Genomic DNA, 20,729 nt, shown 5'->3' with positions numbered 1-20,729 from the left:
GTTCTTTTGTGTCATTAAAAGAGCTAAAAGGGTGGGAAAATGCATAATGTAAAGAAAGGTCAAGTGGTAATCATGGTGTGAAATGCTGTTACATGTGTAACTATCATAATTCTTTAGATTTTACGCTCCCTGGAGGGGAGGTTGTTCAAAATTGTTCACCTACAAAGGTTTATTTTGTGCTAAATATAGCTCCGTACTCCAAAGGGTGGAATTAGCCTGACCTTTCGCTCTTCAGCATCGGCAATGGCCTTTTCCCGGCTCAGTTTCTCTGTCTGAAGCCCAATCTTTGCGATCAGAGCTTCAGCATCTTGATTTCTCAGTTGTAACTCGGCTTCTTGAGAGGCAAGTCTGGCTTTCAGCTCTCCCACCTAAAGGAAAAGTCATGACTCTGTGTCAACAACAGCAAATATCAGATATAGCTTATTATTTTAAGTGAATTCAGGTATGCTTAACAATTTCTAACTTGCATCTGTTTCTATCCTGATTTGACTTTAATCCCATGTGCAAAAATGCAGCTCCCCCCCCCTTTTTTTTTAGAAAACACAAGATAATCGACAGAGTAATTTTCCCATGGTTTTGTGGAAAATATCATTAATTTATGTCAGCACCAACTAAACATTTATCTTCTCAACTCAGTCTGTACAGTCAAGGAAGCACCCCCAGCCGTCCCCCGCCTGAGCACGTCACACAAGCGCCCTGCTTTTCTGGTCTTGTGGTGTATAAACATTACTGATTTTTTTTTTTTTAAATCATAAAAAAGAACAATCACAGCCATTTATTTTGATTCCATTGTTAAAAACACTTCAGGGGTTTCATCATGTGAGCAACATTCCACTGCTATATGCAAGGACCCTAACAACCTCCGCTTCAACACAGGTTATTTACACTCTGCCTTAGAGGTATGGCTGGTACTGTGACTGCTACCTGTGCTATTGGGGTTTAAGCTAAGGCTGATTTTTTAGCCTCTCTATGAACTTAGGCTCGTGCCACACAGTGACATTTGCTTCTCTCTCCTTTTTAGCCAAGTAAAACTAGTCACATGGCAGGCCATAATCAAAAGCATCATCCAAGAGATTAAAGGAAAATCATTTCAAGCACTGATTTCAGTCTGTAAGGAAGCTGTTAGGTCTGAAATGTCCAAAGCCACTCAAACCCTGGAGGCAAGGTCTTATTGATGAAGAGACGTGGTTAGGGCCCCCTATTATGCCCTATGCTAAATCTGCAGAGGGCATACGTGGCCATCAAGGGGCTTAGGGCTTTATCACAATGCATGAAGAGCGCTAAGGGTTGGACGTACTTCAGACGGCATGGCCACCTGGCTTTGTGGGCTGCTGCCACATGAAGACCTCTCGCCCTGCACACAACCTGATCTTACGCTATCAGGCTTTCCAGCTATTCACAGAGGACACTATGCTTCCTCTCCATAATCAGTTGATTTTAAAAAACTCTTAAGATGTATAGAATCCACCTGCAATGTGGGAGACCTGGGTTCGATTCCTGAGTTGGGAAGATCCCCTGGAGAAGGGCATGGCAACCCACTCCAGTATTCTTGCCTGAAGAATCCCCATGGACAGAGGAGCTTGGCAGGCTACAGTCCATGGGGTCACAAAGAGTCAAGACACTACTAAGCGACTAACACTAACTAAGGGGCTATTAAATATTCAAACCATTCTTCTGATATTAAAAGCATGACATTTACAAACACCTGATGGAAAGGAATCTTTAATAGTCCTTCCATTAAGACCTTGTGTATCTTCTTCTCAGACTGTCTGTTGTTTCTAGCTGAGGGGGAATAAGGGGGCTCCAAACAGTCATGAACTTGCCAGTCACCATGAATCACGGTCCCTTTCTTTCTTCCTCTCCTCAACCCCCAAATTATAAACACACAACTGAGATGACTGTTAGGAAACGACAGATTCTTTCCTGTTCTTTTTCTCTGTGACTGAGATGCTGCCATCACTGAGCAGAATCAGGAGGCTACTCCCCATGCTTTTATCTCTGTTACTAGGGAAATAAACTCTGAGTGCAGCGCCAGCCCCACCCAGTACTGCAGTTCAGCTTAGCCAATACTGTTACATTTCCTGGGGCAAACTCAACAGGCTCCTCAACATTTAATGGGACATTAAATGCTCTGGGACCCAGATCTCCTTCACGTTTAGCTTCACAGGACTCTTAGCAAACTCTTGACTAGGGAAAAGGGTCTTGATTCAAGTGAGGTGGAATTAGGGAGGAGAGAGGGAAGACAAATGAAAGAGAAAGAAGGCAAAAAAGTAAGATAAAATGTATATAAAAAGGGAGACCAAAGAAAGACATTCTTTAAAGGGACAGAAAGAGGCACAAATAAAGATACGTTCTTTGGGAGTTTTCTGGCAACTATTAGTTGCATTGGGTGTCCCAGGTGGCTCGGGGGTAAAGAACCTGACTACTAAGGCAGGAGCTGCATGTTCAATCCCTGAGTTGGGAAGATCCAGGGATTCTTGCCTGGAGAATCCCTTGGACAAAGGAGCCTGGCAGGCTACTGTCCACGGGGTCACAAAAGTCGGACACGACTGAGTGCACACACATACACACATTCTTTGCATCACTCAGTCTTGGAAACTGTCCTGGGAACCTCCTCACTCTGGTTTCTCTTTCCCAATCATGGTCCACCTACTCCCTGCTCAGAAATGATCACAATGTGTCACCGAAGAGCCATTCCTTCGTGTATGAAACGAAGGCGCAAAGAAGCAACGGGTGCCTGGCCTTTAGAATGTTTGAAGCACATGGCCCGAGAGTCCTTCAGGGTGAAAGGAGCCAACATATGCTCCCCCAACCAGGTTCCACCTTATTTCCAGCCTAGGCACGGACTGTCCACCAGTATCCTCGGGGAGAAAACTGGCCCAATCTCTTGAAAAGCACATGGGCAGACAATCTAATGAAAATACTCTATAAAGGTCACTAGAGTTTCTTGCCTTGAGGTGAGCACCAGTGAGAAGTATATTTTTTTTCCCCTTCTAGCTCTAGGGCCTGGCTGGCCCATCACCAGAGTTTTTGTCTTTTCACATTCTAATTTTTAACCAGTTACAGAGAGGCTCCAGGAGTTGGTGATGGACAGGGAGGCCTGGCCTGCTGCAGTCCATGGGGTTGCAAAGAGTCGGACATGACTGAGCGACTGAAATGAACGGAGAGGCAGCTTGGATCCATGGGCTTTATATAGATCTGGGCTCAGACTCAGAATTCATGGGCTCTGTGGCCTTCAATTCTTTGAGACTCATGTGTAAAGTCACAGTAGCAACACCTACTTCCTATATTGGGTTTTTAACCATGAAATCAGATGATAGGTGTACAGACCCATAACTAACGCCCTGTGCTAAGTCTCTTCGTATTGACTAAGGGAGATTAGAGGTGCTGCCCTTCAAGGCAGTGGAGACTGTGTGGCTGGGGATGAAGACCGGATACTATCATCTAAGATAAGTGGTGGCTAAAAGGAGCAGATCAAACAGTTACATCAGAGGAAACTGCTGTACTTAGGGATCCCAGTCACAGCAACCCTTACCACAGCACCAACCAAGAAATGACGCCTTCACTCGGGGTAGAGAATCTGAGACCAATCTGACAAGCCCAGAGCTCTGGGAGATGAGAGGAAACCAGCTGTGCCCATTCCATTCACCATCTCTACACCGCCCAGCATGGAGCCAGGCCAGCCAACCAGCCGTGACAGCGTGAGTGGCCGACACCTTTCCAGGCTTAGGAAAGCGGGAACTGTGTGTTCTCTGTATCATTATCTATAGATTTTAGGACCAGGCATCTTACGCAAGTGGGTTAAAAAGCTGCTTCAAAAGTAAACGTATTTTTCAATGTTAAGAGCATAGGTATCACTGAGTAACAACATACCCTGGTCATACCTGAGAGGCTGTGGTTCTCAGCTTCTGGACACCATTCACCAAGTGCTCTTTCTTCTGGGACACCGCTTCTTGTTTCTTTTTCAACAGGTTCTTAAACAGTGATATTTGTTCCAGAAAACTCTTTGGGGTCGTATAGTTGTGTCTTCTCTCATTCTGGTAATACCTGGTACTCATTTCATGTACACTAGTGTGAACGTGGGCCATGAAAAGGCTAATAGAGTCTTTATCCAGGGGCTGAAAACATACACATTGCAATTTGTATGAATTTCTCTCAAGTGAAAACAAAAATGCCAACTTTAAAAAAAGAAGAAAAGTCAGAAAAATTATACAGTATTTATTTTCTAAAAGCCAGCACAACTTACAGTAGATCTAGGAAAACTTAAGTCTTTCAGAGATACCCACAGGTTTAGAGAGATGACAAGAAAGTATCCAGTTTAGTCACCTCTTCTTGCCAAGCAGGGCAAAGGATTTACCTGTACTCCACGTACCAAACCCAAAAGCCATGATGCAACACAAGCACTACTTTTCACAACTTGATTTTTATCAAGTGTGTGAAAGAGAAAATGGAGAAACTGAGACATTGTACTCAGGGGAGTATTTTTGGTGTCACTTTCAAGCTAAGCTTTAGCCAAAGAAAACCAACAACTTGGCAGTCACTGGGGGAAAAAAAAAACAAAAAAACAAAAAACACCAGCTTAAGCTGAGAAATACAGTTTTATAAGAATTTATGTTGAAAAAAAACCTAGAGAGTAAGGTATAAAAGTCACTGCTTGTGGGAGAACAACATACCCATTCTCATTTGGAAAAAAACAAATGAAAAAGGAGCAACTCTCCTCTAAAGAGTCCCTGGAGAACTCCCCACTAGACATGCTTTCTGTTTTGTCCTCTATGACTTCTGAAGTAGTTAACTTTTTAATTTGTGGAGTCACATCTCCCTCATTTTAATGATTATTTATTGCATTCCATACAAGATGAACCAGGTTCAATTAATCAAGGGAAGCCTAAAAATCAATTAATATGAATTAAATGAGCTACACCAACTCTTAGGAAAGTCACACATAATTTACCAAAGTGTTGTCAATAACACTCAGACATCTTTGGGGAAATTGCGCACAAGTGGCTGGTGGTGCAATTAAACGTTTCAAAGCTGTGCCATTAATATCACAGCCAGGGGTGCGAGGAGAGACAGGCCGATTCTTGCTGGAGAAGAACGCCTCCAGAGCAAAGTCCAAACACTCCACTTTCCAACCTCACGGAAAACACCTGAGTGGGTTTAAAATATGTACAGATTGGATTTTTTTGCATACAAAAAATCCACCATGCTAGTTTCTAAAATGTTTTTAACACAAAAGTTAAATATAGAATGATACAAATTCTGAATGTTCTTTGTTTCCACTCGATCTGAGACATATGTGTATCACCAAATAGTGAATTCAGAATATAAATTTCTAAGGAAGTAATGCCATACAAATCACATCCCTGCGGGGATTTCATTATTTAAAGAATCTGACTGCAATATAAATATGGGCAGAAATTCACTCGTGTCCTGTCTTGTTTTAACAAAACTCAAAGCCAGCATGTATCTTTCAAAAATAGATAAATATGTCCCCAGCCAAGTACAACCTCCTTGCAGCAAAGAAAAAAAAAAAAAAAAAAAAATCTGGCCTCTACCCAACCATGATCCTTATGAGGAGGCTCCTCGGCTGCCCTGAACAGCTCTCTTTAACAAAAGTTTCATTTGTAAATTCGAGATGGAAGAAGTGGTTTCCGGTAGAGCTGGAAGAGGCCCGAGACAACTTGTCTCAATGGGGCAAAATAACTATTGTTATCGGGCTTAACAAAATGGCACAGCATGGGAGACTTGCAGAGCCAGGGAGCAGCTGGTTGTAATTCACACTGTTTTTCAGAAAACTCTAATCGTTCCAGAACAGACCTCTTTGATGACTGGTCTTCCCTGCATTCTCAATTTGTCACTTTCTCTTATGATAAGGTCAGTAGTGACAGCACTTCCTGACATTAACAGCTGTGGCTTTTAAAAGGGTCATTGTAGAACTACTAATTGCAGTAATTTCATTAGCATAAATTATTTATTCTGCCATTCATTTATCTCTAATTTTCTTTTGGGGGGCAGGGGGAGCTGGGAGGAGAGGGCTCCTGGTGCAGCTACAGCGATGGTGATGCTATGCTGCATTTTTCACTTTTAGAGGATGGAGTGAAGAACATCATTCCTGCTACATATGGCCCTTTAATGAAAACTGGTTGATCACATTTGCAGTCATCTCGCAGCCAATCACGGTGAAGGCAAAAATAAAAAGAAGCCAAGTGCCAGTACCCAATGATTATAAATGCAAGGTTTCCCCACTAAGATGCCTTGGAAAACAATGCTGGGTCCAATGCAGAGTCAAATGCAAAGAAACTGTTTTTTCCTCACATTAATAAAAAGTGTTTAATTTCTACTCTTGGCTGGCTCTCTGTAAACACAGAAACACAGATCTCTTCTACTTGGTGTCCTGGTTCTCAGGCAGTGGGAATCACTGCCATACCAAGTACCCCAGCCACCTGACTCTTACAGCAAATGTCCAGCACATCACTGCTGTTGAAAATGACTGCAAAATTGGAATGAAAACCAATGCCTGGAAGCCAGGATGAAATCAAACCCTGTAAGTGCTGCATAAGGTTCTACACCTTCCCAACACAAGCAAAGACGACTATTTACATTTAGTACTTTAAAATTCAGTTCCAGAAGTATTGCATTCAAGGAAGGGAGCTAGGAGGGGCCAGCGAGAGTAGATGAAAGAAAAAAAGTTTTCAAGTTTAACTTGGGATAATTTTGTAACATATAATGTCATATATCTATCATCCATCTTGATAGTTTTTCTCAGAAAATATTTCTATAGTAATTTTTCACAGCTTTACTGAAGCATAATTAATATATAAAAACTGGACACATTTAACTTATTTTCAATAATTGTGAAATTATTGATTTTCAGTAATTCCAAAGCTATTATTTGTACTTTGTAGTTCCTTTGGGAGCTGGTCAAAGTAGAGAATCTATTAGAAACTGTGGTTGTAAGGTTGGTTTATTAAATAACAAAAATTGAATAATGCACAAAGTGGCACAAAAATATTTGAACTCCTCTGCTGATCTCCTCGTAGTGCTAATGGACTCTCAGGACAATACTGTGGAGGCAGCCAGGGAAATGGGGCTTGAATCCTGAGACCTGGTGCGAGTTTCACTTCTGTCAAATTGGGCAAGTTATTCCTCCTGCCACAAAATCAAAAGCTAGACTTTCCTCATTCCTTTTGACTCTGTTTCTTCTCTTCCTTTCAAGTCCTCCTTTGGAAGAGGCAAACATTTGTGCAATAGTCCATTCTACTGTTAGCATGTTCGTGTTTTCATTTTTGTCTTTAAGTTTAGAGACCAAGCCTGGATTAAAGGCAAGTTGAAGCCCAGCACAAGCTAGAAATCTTCCAGATGAGTTTTTGATCCTTGAAGGAGGTAGCCTTCCATGGTTTACTGACAGAATATTAAAACAAAGAAGCAATTGAGGTCTGAGGGTGTGAGGAGGTAAGATGGAAGCCAAGCCAGCTAAACATCTCTCAGAGAAAGAAGACAAGGGAGGAGATGGTTCTGGCGAGACTAGTGAAGAGGAAAGTCACAAAACTATAGCTAGGAGGGACTGATGCTCCCATGTAATTCAGCTAAACTTTCAACTTAATAGCAAGTCCAAATTCCTGGGCAGCTGTGAAAATTGGACCCTCCTTTCTAGGTAGAGGGGATTCCTAAGTTTTCATACATAAGTTTGCAAAAACCCTGGAAAGCAGCATTCTCTTGCTTTTTGCAATTATACTGTAAACTTAATTAACATGTATAGAGCAGAAATGTATGGTGGGCCGCATATTAGTGCACATGTGCAAAGGAGAAAGGGGGCTGAAGAATGGGGAGTATACTAACCACCACCTAGGCCTTTTCTCATCTGTTTGAACACAGGCTTAAGCTGGTATGAGATTTAGGCAGATTCAGTAAGAATTTGGTTATATTTGCTTTTGTCTTGATCTTTTAAAATGATACCAGTATTCCTCAGAAAGAGGATATTTTTCACAAATTCACAGAATTTTTCTTTCACAGGGTTATCTTTCTACTTTGGAAATTCATACTGAAAAATCCTCACTTTATTTCAAAGGAAGAACTGTGCTAAAAATTGTGAACAGAAATGCTGCTAATGTACCTATCACTAGCAAAATAATATTTATTACACTTTATGCTTGGTCTAACATTTTAAAAGGAAGCTAGAAACCAGTCACAAAGTCAGTTTTTGAAATACAGCAGTATAGTAACTTTGTTGGCATATTGAGCGCACCACTTTAACAGCATCGTCTTTTAGGATTTGAAATAGCCCAGCTGGAATTCCATCAGCTCCACTAGCTTTGTTCGTACCAATACTTCCTAAGGCCCATTTGACTTCACACTCCAGGATGTCTGGCTCTAGGTGAGTGATCACACCATCGTGATTATCCAGGTCATTAAGATCTTTTTTTGTATAGTGCTGTGTATTCTTGCCACCTCTTCTTAATAACTTATCCTTCTGTTAGGTCCATACAGTTTCTGTCCTTTATTGTGCCTATCTTTGCATGAAATGTTCCCTTGGTATCTCTAATTTTCTTAAAGAGATCTCTAGTCTTTCCCATTCTACTGTTTTCTTCTATTTCTTTGCAATGTTCACTCAGGAAGGCTTTCTTGTCTCTCCTTGCTATTCTTTGGAACTCTGCATTCACATGGGTATATCTTTCCTTTCCTCCTTTGCCTTTCAGGTCTCTTTTTCTCTCAGCTATTTGTAAGACCTCCTCAGACAACCATTTTGCCTTCTTCCATTTCTTTTTCTTGGGGATGGTCTTGATCACTGCCTCCTGTACAATGTTATGAACCTGTGTCCACAGGTCTTCAGGCACTCTATCAGATCTAATCCTTTGAATTTATTTGTCACTTACACTGTATAATTGTAAGGGGTTTGATTTAGTTCATACCTGAATGACCTAGTGGTTTTCCCTACTTTCTTCAATTTAAGTCTGAATTTAGCAATAAGGAGTTCATGATCTGAGCCACAGTCAGCTCCAGGTCTTGTTTTTGCTGATTGTATAGAGCTTCTCCATTTTCATGTACAAAGAATATAATCAATCTAATCTCACTATTGACCATCTGGTGATGTTCAAGTGTAGAGGCGTCCCTTGTGTTGTTGGAAGAGGGTGTTTGCTATGACCAGTGTGTTCTCTTGGCAAAATCCTGTTAGCCTTTGTCCTGCTTCATTTTGTACTCCAAGGCTAAACTTGCCTGTTACTTCAGGTATCTCTTGACTTCCTCCTTTTGCATTCTAGTCCCCTATGATGAAAAGGACATCTTTTATTTTTTTTTTTTTGGTGTTAGTTCTAGAAGATCTTGTAGATTTTCATAGATCTGTTCAACTTCAGCTTCCTTGGCATTAGTTGTTGGGGCATAGACTTGAATTACTGTGATACTGAATGGTTTGCCTTGGAAACAAACCGAGATCATTCTGTCACTTTTGAGATTGCACCCAAGTACTGCATTTCAGACTCTTTTGTTGACTGTGAGGGCTATTCCATTTCTTCTAAGGGATTCTTACCCACAGTAGTATATATAATGGTCATCTGAATTAAATTCACCCATTCCAGTCCATTTAGTTCATTGATTCCTAAAATGTCAATGTTCATTGTTGCCATCTCCTGTTTGACCACTTCCAATGTACCTTGATTCATGGACCTAATACTCGAGGTGCCTATGCAATAGTGTTCTTTACAGCATCAGACTTTACTTTCACCACCAGACACATCCACACAACAACAATGGGCACTGTTTCCACTTTGGCTTAGCCTTGTCATTCCTTCTGGAGTTATTTCTCCACTGATCTCCAGTAGCATATTGGGCACCTACTGATCTGGGGAGTTCATCTTTCAGTGTCCTATCTTTTTGCCTCTCCATACTGTTCATGGGGTTCTCAAGGCAAGAATATGGAAGTGGTTTGCCATTCCCTTCTCCAGTAGACCATGTTTTGTTAGAACTCTCCACCGTGACCCGTTTGTCTTGGGTGTCCGTACGCAACATGGCTCATAGTTTCATTGAGTTAGACAAGGCTGTGATCCATGTGATCAGTTTGGTTAGTGTCCTGTGGTTGTGTTTTTCATTCTGTCTCAACTCTGATGGATGAGTATAAGAAACTTGTGGAAGCTTCCTGATAGGAGAGACTGGCTATGGGGAGAACTCGGTCTTGCTCTGGTGGGCAAGGCCATGTTCAGTAAATCTTTAATCATATTTTCTGCTGATGAGTGGGGCTGTGTTCCTTCCCTGTAGTCCCTACTATGGTAGGGTAATGGTGACCTCCTCCAGAAGACTCATGCCAGCATGCTGTGCCTCCAAGGACTGCTGCAGCCAGAGCCCCTGTCCCTGGAGCAGGTCAGTGCTGACTCTTGCCTCCACAGGAGACACTCAGAGACAAGTCTGGCTCAGTCTCTTGTGGAAGTCACTGCTCCTGTCCTTGGGTCTTGGTGCACACAAGGCTTTATTTCTGCACTTCAAGCATCTCCGGCGGGTATGAGGTTTGATTTTAAAGTGATTATGCCTCTCACCCCTCCTATCATCTTGTTGGGGCTTCTCCTTTGCCCTTGGACATGAGGTATCTTTTTTGGTGGGATCCAACATTCTCCTGTCAATGGTTGTTCAGCAGCTAGTTGCAATTTTGGTGTTTTCACAGAAGATGAGTGCATGTCTTTCTACTCAGCCATCTTGACTCACTCAATATGCCAATAAATTTGGAAAACTCAGCATTGGCCACAGAACTGGAAAAGGTCAGTTTTCATTCCAATCCCAAAGAAGGGCAATGCCAAAGAATGTTCAAACTGCCGTACAATTACACTCATTTCACATGCTAGCAAGTTCATGCTCAAAATCCTCCAAGCTAGGCTTCAGTAGTACATGAACCAAGAACTTCCAGATGTACAAGCTGGATTTAGAAAAGGTAGAGGAACCAGAGATCAAATTGCCAACATCTGTTGGATCAAGAAAATGCAAGAGAATTCCTGACAGTCATCTACTTCTGCTTCACTGATTATGCTAACATCTTTGACAATAAACTGTGGAAAATTCTTCAAGAGATTGGAATACCAGACCACTTGACCTGCCTCCTGAGAAATCTGTTGCAGGTCAGGAAGCAACAGTTAGAACTGGACATGGAACAACAGACTGGTTCCAAATTGGGAAAGGAGTACATCAAGGCTATATATTGTCACCCTGTTTATTTAACTTACATGCAGAGTACACCATGAGAAATTCTGGGCTGGAAGAAGCACAAGCTGGAATCAAGATTGCGGAGAGAAATATCAATAACCTCAGATATGCAGATGACACCACCCTTATGGCAGAAAGCAAAGAAGAACTAAATAGCTTCTTGATGAAAGTGAAAGAGGAGAGTGAAAAAGCTGGCTTAAAACTCTGCATTCAAAAAACTAAGATCATGGCATCTGGTCCCATCACTTCATGGCAAATAGATGGGGAAACAATGGAAACAGTGAGAGACTTTATTTTCTTGGGCTCCAAAATCACTGTGGATGGTGACTGCAGCCATGAAATTAAAAGACACTTTCTCCTTGGAAGAAAAGCTATGACAAACCTAGACATCATATTAAAAACCAGAGACATTACTGACAGAGGTCTACCTAGTCAAAGCTATGGTTTTTCCAGTAGTCATGTATGGATGTGAGAGTAGGACTATTAAGAAAGCTGATCATTGAAGAATTGATGCTTTTGAACTGTGGTGTTGGAGAAGACTCTTGAGAGTCCCTTGGACTGCAAGGAGATCAAATTAGTCCATCCTAAAGGAAATCAACTCTGAATATTCATTGGAAGGACTGATGCCGAAGCTCCAATATTTTGGCCACCTGATGCAAAGAGCCGACTTGTTGGAAAAGATCCCGATGCTTGGAAAGATTGAAGGCAGGAGAAGAAGGGGGAGACAGAGGTTGGATGGCATCACCGTCTCAATGGACATGAGTTTGAGCAAGCTCCAGGAAATGGTGAAGGACAGTTAAGCCTGGCGGGCTGCAGTCCATCGCAAAGAGTCAGACACGACTGAGCCACTGAACAACAACGACAACGACATACTATTTTCCTCCTTGAGTGGACATTTTCCTATGATCAGTTTGGGAGATGGCAGGAAAATCTGCCATTCTGATGTTGCCAAATCTTCAACAAGTTCTACATGGAAGAGATGACAGAATGTGGAATAAAGTCATTTTCTTGACAAAGCTGATGACACTGAGGCTTGGGTAACTATTTTGCAGTATCTCAGCAAAAGGACAGAGTATTTTTACTTGCCAGTTGGAGGACATGCCTGAAAAGGATGATCTCCATCTTGCTGAGATCCTCTTTTCTACTCCTTTCAGAGCAAACTTCACTCCTCAGAGAGCTCATCTTCTCATTTCCATTCAATAATCTCTCTTTTCATCAAGTCTTGCTTTCAAGTATGTCAATTATTCATTTTGACTTGAAAAACCAAAAGCATCACTTATCTTTTAACACCTGTTTCTCTTGCCTTTTCCCCTGAATTTTCCTAACTGGGACCCATAGACTTCTCAATAAGCCCTGCTCCCTATCATTTTCAAACTGATTCCCAGGCACAGCCAGAGGGTCTCCCCTCCCTCCATACACCGTGTCTTCCCGTCCCGATTTCCAAGGGTCCTGTGAGGCATGTTTATTGACACAAAGTCACCAGGTGATACTCAAGTGTCAAGCTATTTTGGTCATTCTGTCAGCTGTCATTTCAGTTCAATGCCAGGTAACAGAAAAGTAGCACAAACATTTACTTAGAAGCAATCAGCCCACACGCCTGGGTTCTGAGTGTGTACTGACTAAAAATTACATGTCAATGCACACAAAACCACTTGCCTTTAATGACTCCTTTCTCTGTGGCTAAAGGAGGGGAGGGTCACCTTGTATAAGTACCTTACACTCAGCAAATGAGGTCAATAATTAAGAAGTGCCTAAATTATGCTGATAACTCTCAGTCTTAATGATCAAAATTAAAACTAAGAAAATGATCAAATTAGCATTCATTTAAAAAATGTAAAAGCTGTTTTTGACCTCTACTGAAAAGGCCCCACACATTTTTAGAACATGGACACGTTGCGCTCTGAATTATAATTATTGCTCCTGAGCAACAAATTAGGAAGGTGGGAAAGTTAAATAGGCACGCAGAACTGGAATGAAATCGTCTGGCTAATTTGTTTCCGGGCATAATTCGGCGCCACAGAAATGGGAAAGTGCTTTTTAAATTCCTATTTGGCACTCAGCATCCTATAGGAGGCATCATGATACCACCAAATAGAGCTGAGCACCTGCCAGGAGCCCTCTGGACTTAAAGTGATGCAAGTCCCGCCTCATCCAGCAGATGTCAATGGTCACTGGCGTATTCCAGCTCCTTCAGGAAGAGCTGTCTTCCTCAGGGGCAGGACAAAACCTGCATCAGAGCAGCAAAGGCAAGAGGCTTAACGCACTGTCCAGACACTCAGTTAGACCCCGCTTCCTTCTATTTGGGAAATGAACATTAAGAAGCCAAGCACACTGGTCCTTTACTCTTCCTTACCAAGCCAGCCTGCTCAAACTGGATAAAACAGATTTTTGCTACTAAAGGATACATGCTGGCTCTCTCCCTCTAGTAATTTAGTGTTCTGAACCCTCTTGTAATTATCAGAAGACAAAATAATGACCTATGTAATTCCAAGAATGCGGTGGATCTCCTAGCATTAGCTGAAGACATTTGTGTTAGTAGCTGTGACCATTATTTGTGATCATATTTAATGATGGTCTTCTGGATTTTCAAGTATAAAAGATTTCTGGTAGATTTAATGCAAGTGTTAGTCTCCATTAAGCTGGGTTCCTTTGACTCTTCAGGAAGACACATCATGGGGAGAACAGCATTTCAGGCAGAAATCAATCAATCCTGTGTCGGTACACTACTACTCTGTTCACGAGAACAAATTTGTATATATTTCCCTCAATGTAAGAGGGGCTTTGTGGTGCTCCCTGACCAGAGGAAAACAGTGGCCGTCACTTAAAACAACAGAACCACACAGTAATATTACTCTCTCTTTACCCCCCAAATCCTGTTGCTGTTGTTTTAAAGGTCTAGGTAAGCTCATTCAATGTTAGCGGTGAGTATAGAGACAGGCAAGAGAAAGAAACTTCTGGTTATGGAAAAAAACAGTGAAATAGAAGAGTTCAGGTTTTTCATTTATTTATAGAAATGTTTTAAGTGTGTGTGTGAAGACAAGAAATTGAGAGGAGGTATTTGGATATCTTAAACTCTGTCATATATGTCTTTAATATGTTGCATGACAGTTCACCCCTGGTAATCTGGCACTAAATAGTTAGTAAACTTTAGAAAAAAATAAACCATATATGATAAAGCTTTATATATTATGTATATAAATATAAATATGCAGTAAAGCCAGCTATATTACAAACAATTCATTAAATAAGTAAAAATGCCCAGATTTCTAACCATCTGGCCACCAGAAGATGTACTATGAACAAAATGCAAAAGGATGGCTTTGGAAAAGCAGCAGTTACACCTTTGGGAGTGAGGGAGGCCACAGCAGGCTCCCTGTTCACTGTTTCAACTGGTAACAGACTTCACTCCTTACATATCCCCAATCTTGTTTGTGGCTCTGAGAATCCCTTTTCCGGTCTGACTTATTCTAGGCACCCTTTCTCCTCAACTCTGCATGGAATTGGAAGACAAAACTCCCTAGGAAATGTTCACAATCACCATCCTTCCAAACTGTCTAATCAGAAAGATGCTCACTTCACACACAACTTAATTTCTAGGAGGTGTAATGATTCCCTCATACCCACATTTCTTTTTCTCTTTGAATCTGAATGAAGTTTTGTTTGTTTCATGCAACCATTTGAAAATGCAATAGGAGGTGGAAATTTCATCATGAGCAAATGATATACATGAGCTATAAAACATAAACCCATGAAACAAAGAAGCAGATACATTATATGACTTAATGATTACTAAATCCACGGGGGGCTGATTTTTCACCTAGCAATACCATAAATTTGAGAAAAATCACAAAATCGCCTTACTTTGTTAAGATCAAGCACTGCATAGCTATGGGAGGCTACTTTTTTGTTTAGGGTTTTAGTTGTGGATTTAAAGGAATTATATCCAGTAAGCCCCGTTATGATTCAAGTACGTGATGATCCTGGCCTTCTGGTGAGTCCGTGGATGAGTAAGAACTTGATCACGTGCTGTGTGTGTGTGTGTGTGTGTACACATCTCAAATGAACACTAAAAAATCAGTCACTATATTCCATAGAATGTAAACTCACAAGGATGATATTATCATCTTAAACAAACAAGGACAACTTTCTGCTAGAAGGTGTACTTTGGAAATTATTTACTGAGGATTTGGGTCAGAGTGTGTGAATGCATGAGTGTTTTGAGAGAGAGAGACTGGAGGCTGACACAGCATACCTCAGTTCCCTTGGTTTCCTCAATGAACCTCCTGCTGACTGTGACCAGAGCCTCCTGGGGCCAAGCATGGAACCAGTCAACAGCCGTGCAGTTAACCAGGGCTGGGAACTTCCGAGCTCTACTTCTCAGCGTGTGACCAACCGGAGAGAAACACAAAATGATCTGTGGAGACATGGGGGCAGGGCAGAACCAGGAGGGTGATGAGTGAGCAAAGAATTACACTGAGACCCTGGACAACGAAAGAAAGGAGCGCAGCCAACCGTGACATTAAAGCAGCCTAAAGCACCACAGAGTGGAAAGCAACATTAACCTCCCTGCTAATCAAAGTATATAGGACCCCATCGGACATACAGAAATACTGCTGTGTGCTCTCCTTAAAACCAGTCCCTCTCCTTCTGAACATTTTTGATGATCATCATGTATAGTGAGAAACTCACTCTTTTCTATTACACAAGTCACATTATGACAGTAAAAAATAAAAAATTAAAAATCAAATCTCTGTGATAATACCAAGACTTTCATCTTCTGGCTCCTATTATGTAATTCACCAGGCTCCATAAAACTGTGTATAAGATACTTTTAAGAAAACCATATTTTATCATATTGACTATTTTGTTCCCATTTAAAATAAAATACATTCACTTGAGTTCATACTTAACATTTTTAAAAGAGTAAAAAGGTCGGTTTATACATGATCCCAATGAGAAATTTGTAAGTTTGCAAAGTTCTATTTAAGTATTCAATGACTTAAGAGTTCATTTAAATCAGGAAGTTTTCATCCTCTCTTTAGTGACTCAAGGCTGCTACTGTCAAGAGTACCTGAGTTCGGCTGAGACACGTGTCACCGAAGCTCAGTGAGGCAAGCAGGTTGTCGGGAGTCGGGTGGGTCTGAAAATCCTTGCTGGGATCATCAGATGTGGTGCTCTACTAGCACAAAGGAGGTGTTTATGAAGCACCCCTTTTGTGCTCTGCCTTCTCTCCCAGGTCACTGTGGACTTGAGGGGAATAGGGGGATTGGTGCCAACTGGGATAACGTCTGAGGACGAGTCTCGGTTTTCTTTTTTCTAGACACGGCTTGCACTTGATGACATACACAAAGCTCTGCAGTTCTCTTAATGAAATCTCTCACACTTTGAGATCAGGCATCTGACAAAACCATTTTTCATGAGATATGATTTTTCCCACATTGCATTTTAGAATTCATGTCATAAAAACCATAATAATATGTGAAACCTTATATTCCCATTTAACAGGTGCTTTTATACTCGGTTAATTTTATATACTATGGCTCTTCAACAACTCAAGATGAATCCTAAGATCTTCAGTGATTTCCAACAATGCATAAGCTGGTTGATCATTTATTTTTTTATATTCCAGATTCTAATTACAAATCTAACAACTGCTCTAAAATTGCATGTCCTCAGTAACAAGCCTCAGTTATAATGCAGAATTCTCACATAAAACTCAGTTTTTAGATTTTTCCTCTCAGCCTTGTCTCCCCAAACATGAATATTTTTCTTTTTTGTCCTCCAAGTTGGTTTTTCATACCCAACTTACCTCTCATTCATGACAATTTTAGAAACTTCATTTATATGTAATTTTAACAAAGGCAGAGGAGGGGGAAGCTCATTTGAGTTACTAAATATTTCCATCACTTCTACACTTGCTATATTTCTACATTTATTACTGGCATACTATCAGGTCTTAAAAGTGTGTTAGAAAACAAAGCATCTGAATCACGTCTGGTTAGCCTCAGGAAAAAATACTTTGAGTAAATATCACTAGATATGCCTTATTTATTGGAAGATAATATAGAATGCTGGTTTAAAAAAAAACTATTTCCTTTTCTACAATTTTTTGAAGACATTTTTTCCCCTATGTTATTTATTGTGGCTTAAATAAGGATGCTCACAGTACCATCTAAATTTCACATGGAGGGCAGGCGACAGACTGGTGGTTTTCAAAGTTAGAAGTTGGTGAGAAATGCAAATTCTTGGATCTAATCCAGACTTGGGAATCAGAGGACTCAGGCCTCTGGGTGGGGCTCAGTAAACTGTGTTTGAAACAAGCTATCCAGGTGACTCTGACACCCACAGCTATAACCTAATCATCTGAAATTTTCTGTGGGAATACCTAAATGAAACATTTACATTTCTAATGCTTTTGCAGTTGGGGAGATACTCACATAATCTAAATTTCTATCTACATACAGAGTGAAATAGAAAATTTAGAGAATTTTAAATAAATCAGATAATCCTTAATAACCTAAATCCTATCCCATAAAATAGACCCCGGGAACAAAATCAGAGAAATATGCTTGTTCACAAGTACTTCCTAAGAAGGGAAAGGATTCTGTCCTACCAGCCTGGAGGAGTGCAAGGACTGCCCAGATTCTCAGATCAGTAATTTCCACCTTTGCTAGAAATCTAGCACAGATTCTCTCCCCACCCAGCCTTCCGTGGCAGGGGTCTTATGTCAGGTTTTTTCGAGAGCCCAAGTGAATGTCTGGAAACTGTTGGTTGCTTTGTTCTTTTTAAAAATAGTCTCCACAACTTTAGATACTCTGGAGTAAACTTGAGTTGTTGCCTCAAGAACGCTGTTGTGGGGGGCGGGAAATCATCCTATAATGATCCTATTATATTTCCCTCATTTCATGAAAGATTAACATAGTAAAGGACTGATGAGAAATAAGACAAGTAAATGATTAGGAAAAAGGGTGTAATATGTATAATTTACCTTTTCAGTTCTGTTGACATATAATTGACAAATAAAACTGTAAGATGTTTAATATGTACAATGAGACAATTTATAAACAGACATTGTGAAAGGATTCCCCCCAATGAGTCAGTTACACATCCTTCACCCCACGTGTTTACTTTTTTTACTGAGAATATGTAAGCTCTACTTAGCAAATTTCAACTATACAATACAGTATTGTCAACTATGTGTGCGTGTTAGTTGCTCAGTCGTGTCTGACTCTTTGTGACCCCATGGACTATAGCCCATCAGGCTCCTCTGTCCATGCAATTTTCCAGGCAAGAATCCTGGAGTGGGTTGCCATTTCCTTCTCCAACTACCAACTACAGTCACCATGTTAACCACTAGGTCCTCAGACCTTCTTTATCTTGTAATTGAAAGTTCATAGCCTTCTACCAATCTCTCTCCCTATTTCCCTCACCCCTTACCAACCACTTTTCTACTGTTTCTCTAAGTTCTACTTTTTTTATTGCACATATTATTGTTACCACGTAGTGTTTGTCTTTCTCTGTCTGGCTTATTTCACTTAAATAATGCCCCCAAGGTTCATCCATGTTGTCACAAATAACAGAGTTTTCTTCTTTTTTAAGGCAGAATAATTTCCATTGTGTTTGTGTATCCACATGTGACTGTGTAGATATGTGTGTGGGTGTATATCTTGCATTCTCTTGATTTGTTCATCCCTTTACGGACGCTTCAGTTGTTTCCATACATGGGCTACCATGGATAAATGCTGCGAAGAGTATGAGAGTGTTTTTGGTCAAATGCTTTTTCTCCATCTACTGAGATGATCATATGACGTTTAGCCTTCATTTTGTTAATGTGGTGTATCATAATGATTGACTTGTGGATGTTCAACCATCCTTGCCTTCTGCAATAAATCTCACTTGATCCTGGTGTAGGATATACTTCTAATGTACTGTTGAATTCAGCTTGCTAACATTTTGTTAAAGATTTTTGCATCTATGTATCAAGGATATTGTCCTGTAATTTCCTTTTCTTGTGGTGTCCTTAACTGGCTATGGTATCAGGGTAACACTGGCTTTATAAAATGAGCGTTTCCACTCCTTCTATTTTTGGAAGAGACTGAGAAGGATTGATATTAATTCTTCTTGAAATATTTGGTAGAAGTCACCAATGAAGCCATCTGGTCCTGTAAAATATATCTATGAAATACTTCAGTCTACTATAACATGCATGCGAACATTCATCTTATTTTATACCTTAGGAGCCATTATCTGGTTATCCTCTGAAGTACATCAGTAGAGACTACACAGGCTAGGGATGCTTAACAAGCATTTCACCTACTCTAATGGAAGCCTGCATTATTAAGTTGGCTACCTGAGCTCTTAGCTAACTAACTTCTCTTATCACCATAAGTGGTTGGTTGGTTAGCATCATGAATACTGAATATGACTGTTCAATGATGAAATGATATTGTTCATGATATCTTAGAAATATAGACATAGCTGTACTTGCACCTCCACTGTTCAACAAACAAAATAGGAAAATACGTCTTAAAGTATCCCAGTAATTTTCCCCTTGACACCTTAGACTTTTGGATTTGACCAGTTCTGTGGTAAATAGCTTATAGAAAGGAGAATGTTTTTGTACTTTTATGTAATACCAATGAGAATCTTAGCTTAATCCTACCATGAAATATTTCTATACCTGCCTCAAAGGCAAGTTCCCAGAGGACTAGTCAGGTTCCTAAAAGGACAGAGTCGGGATTACAAGCTTATAGGGCAGATTTTAAGACTTTAAAACTTGCTTTAAGTTATGTGCTACAAACCCTATATATACCAGAGTTCAGTCTGAGGCTTCTTTCTTTGCAGTACACCTTAAATTGGGAGATTTGGGGGGATCAGTCCCCATCCCCTGAGCTGGTGTCATCTACTTCCAAGTACTGAAGGTCCCTGAAATATATCCCCAGATAGTGCCTCACAATTGCAAATGACCAAATTGGCTTAAGTTAGTTCCCAGCAATGGACTGGAAAGAAAAGTCAGCTAAGAAAGTTAAAAATGCCTCAGACAGCTGTGCTCTTTTCTAAAAGCAAATTCTCACAAGTAAAAAGCAAACCCTGAAATCACCATCTATATATTTTCTACAGCTCTAACATTTGGATGTCAGGAACTTGCTTTTGGTATCCATACCATAGAATTTTCTATTCCTTTTTTTCCCCTCTACACAGGTGTTATGACTCATTTGCAATAACCCCCTCTTCATTGTGTTCTGTAATACATTTCAATTTCTTTTAGATTAGATCCCATGCAAGTACATATTCATTTGTATATCACTAAAGGCCTCAGTCCATTTCCTCTTGTGACAGAAATTTGAATTGCTACCATCACTGTATTTTTTTCCAGTTGATATGTTTATTCTCATATAGAGGTAATCTTCCCACATATTCACTTCTGAAGCTTCTGAAGTGATAACTTCAGCCATAACTTGTGTTTGCATTTATCTTCAAAGTCTTAGTATTTTTCAAGAATGATGAGATCTCAATCTTATTGAGAGAATCCTCATAGGAATGGAAGT

The 20,729-nt window shown here is 40.5% G+C and overlaps 1 protein-coding gene across 5 annotated transcripts in view; it reads right to left on the bottom strand.

The window, feature by feature from the left end:
• DNAH11 (dynein axonemal heavy chain 11) overlaps nt 1-20,729 on the bottom strand; it is a 364,135-nt gene that overhangs the window by 138,194 nt on the left and 205,212 nt on the right. For 4 of the 5 annotated variants that reach the window (XM_081536387.1, XM_081536386.1, XM_081536385.1 and 1 more), the window contains 3 exons: nt 15,434-15,595; nt 3,885-4,118; nt 222-368 (listed from right to left, as the gene is read on the bottom strand). In XM_081536387.1, coding sequence (XP_081392513.1) covers nt 222-368; nt 3,885-4,118; nt 15,434-15,595 — 543 coding nt within the window. Of the gene's footprint in view, nt 1-221; nt 369-3,884; nt 4,119-6,454; nt 6,518-15,433; nt 15,596-20,729 lie in introns of all 5 variants that reach the window. The other variant, XM_081536384.1, reaches the window with a different exon arrangement.

The sequence above is a fragment of the Giraffa tippelskirchi genome, chromosome 10 (assembly GCF_054371585.1).
Source record: "Giraffa tippelskirchi isolate mGirTip1 chromosome 10, T2T-mGirTip1v1.2.pri, whole genome shotgun sequence".
In the NCBI taxonomy this organism is placed as follows: Eukaryota; Metazoa; Chordata; class Mammalia; order Artiodactyla; family Giraffidae; genus Giraffa; species Giraffa tippelskirchi.
This window is presented reverse-complemented; position numbering and strand designations above follow the sequence as displayed.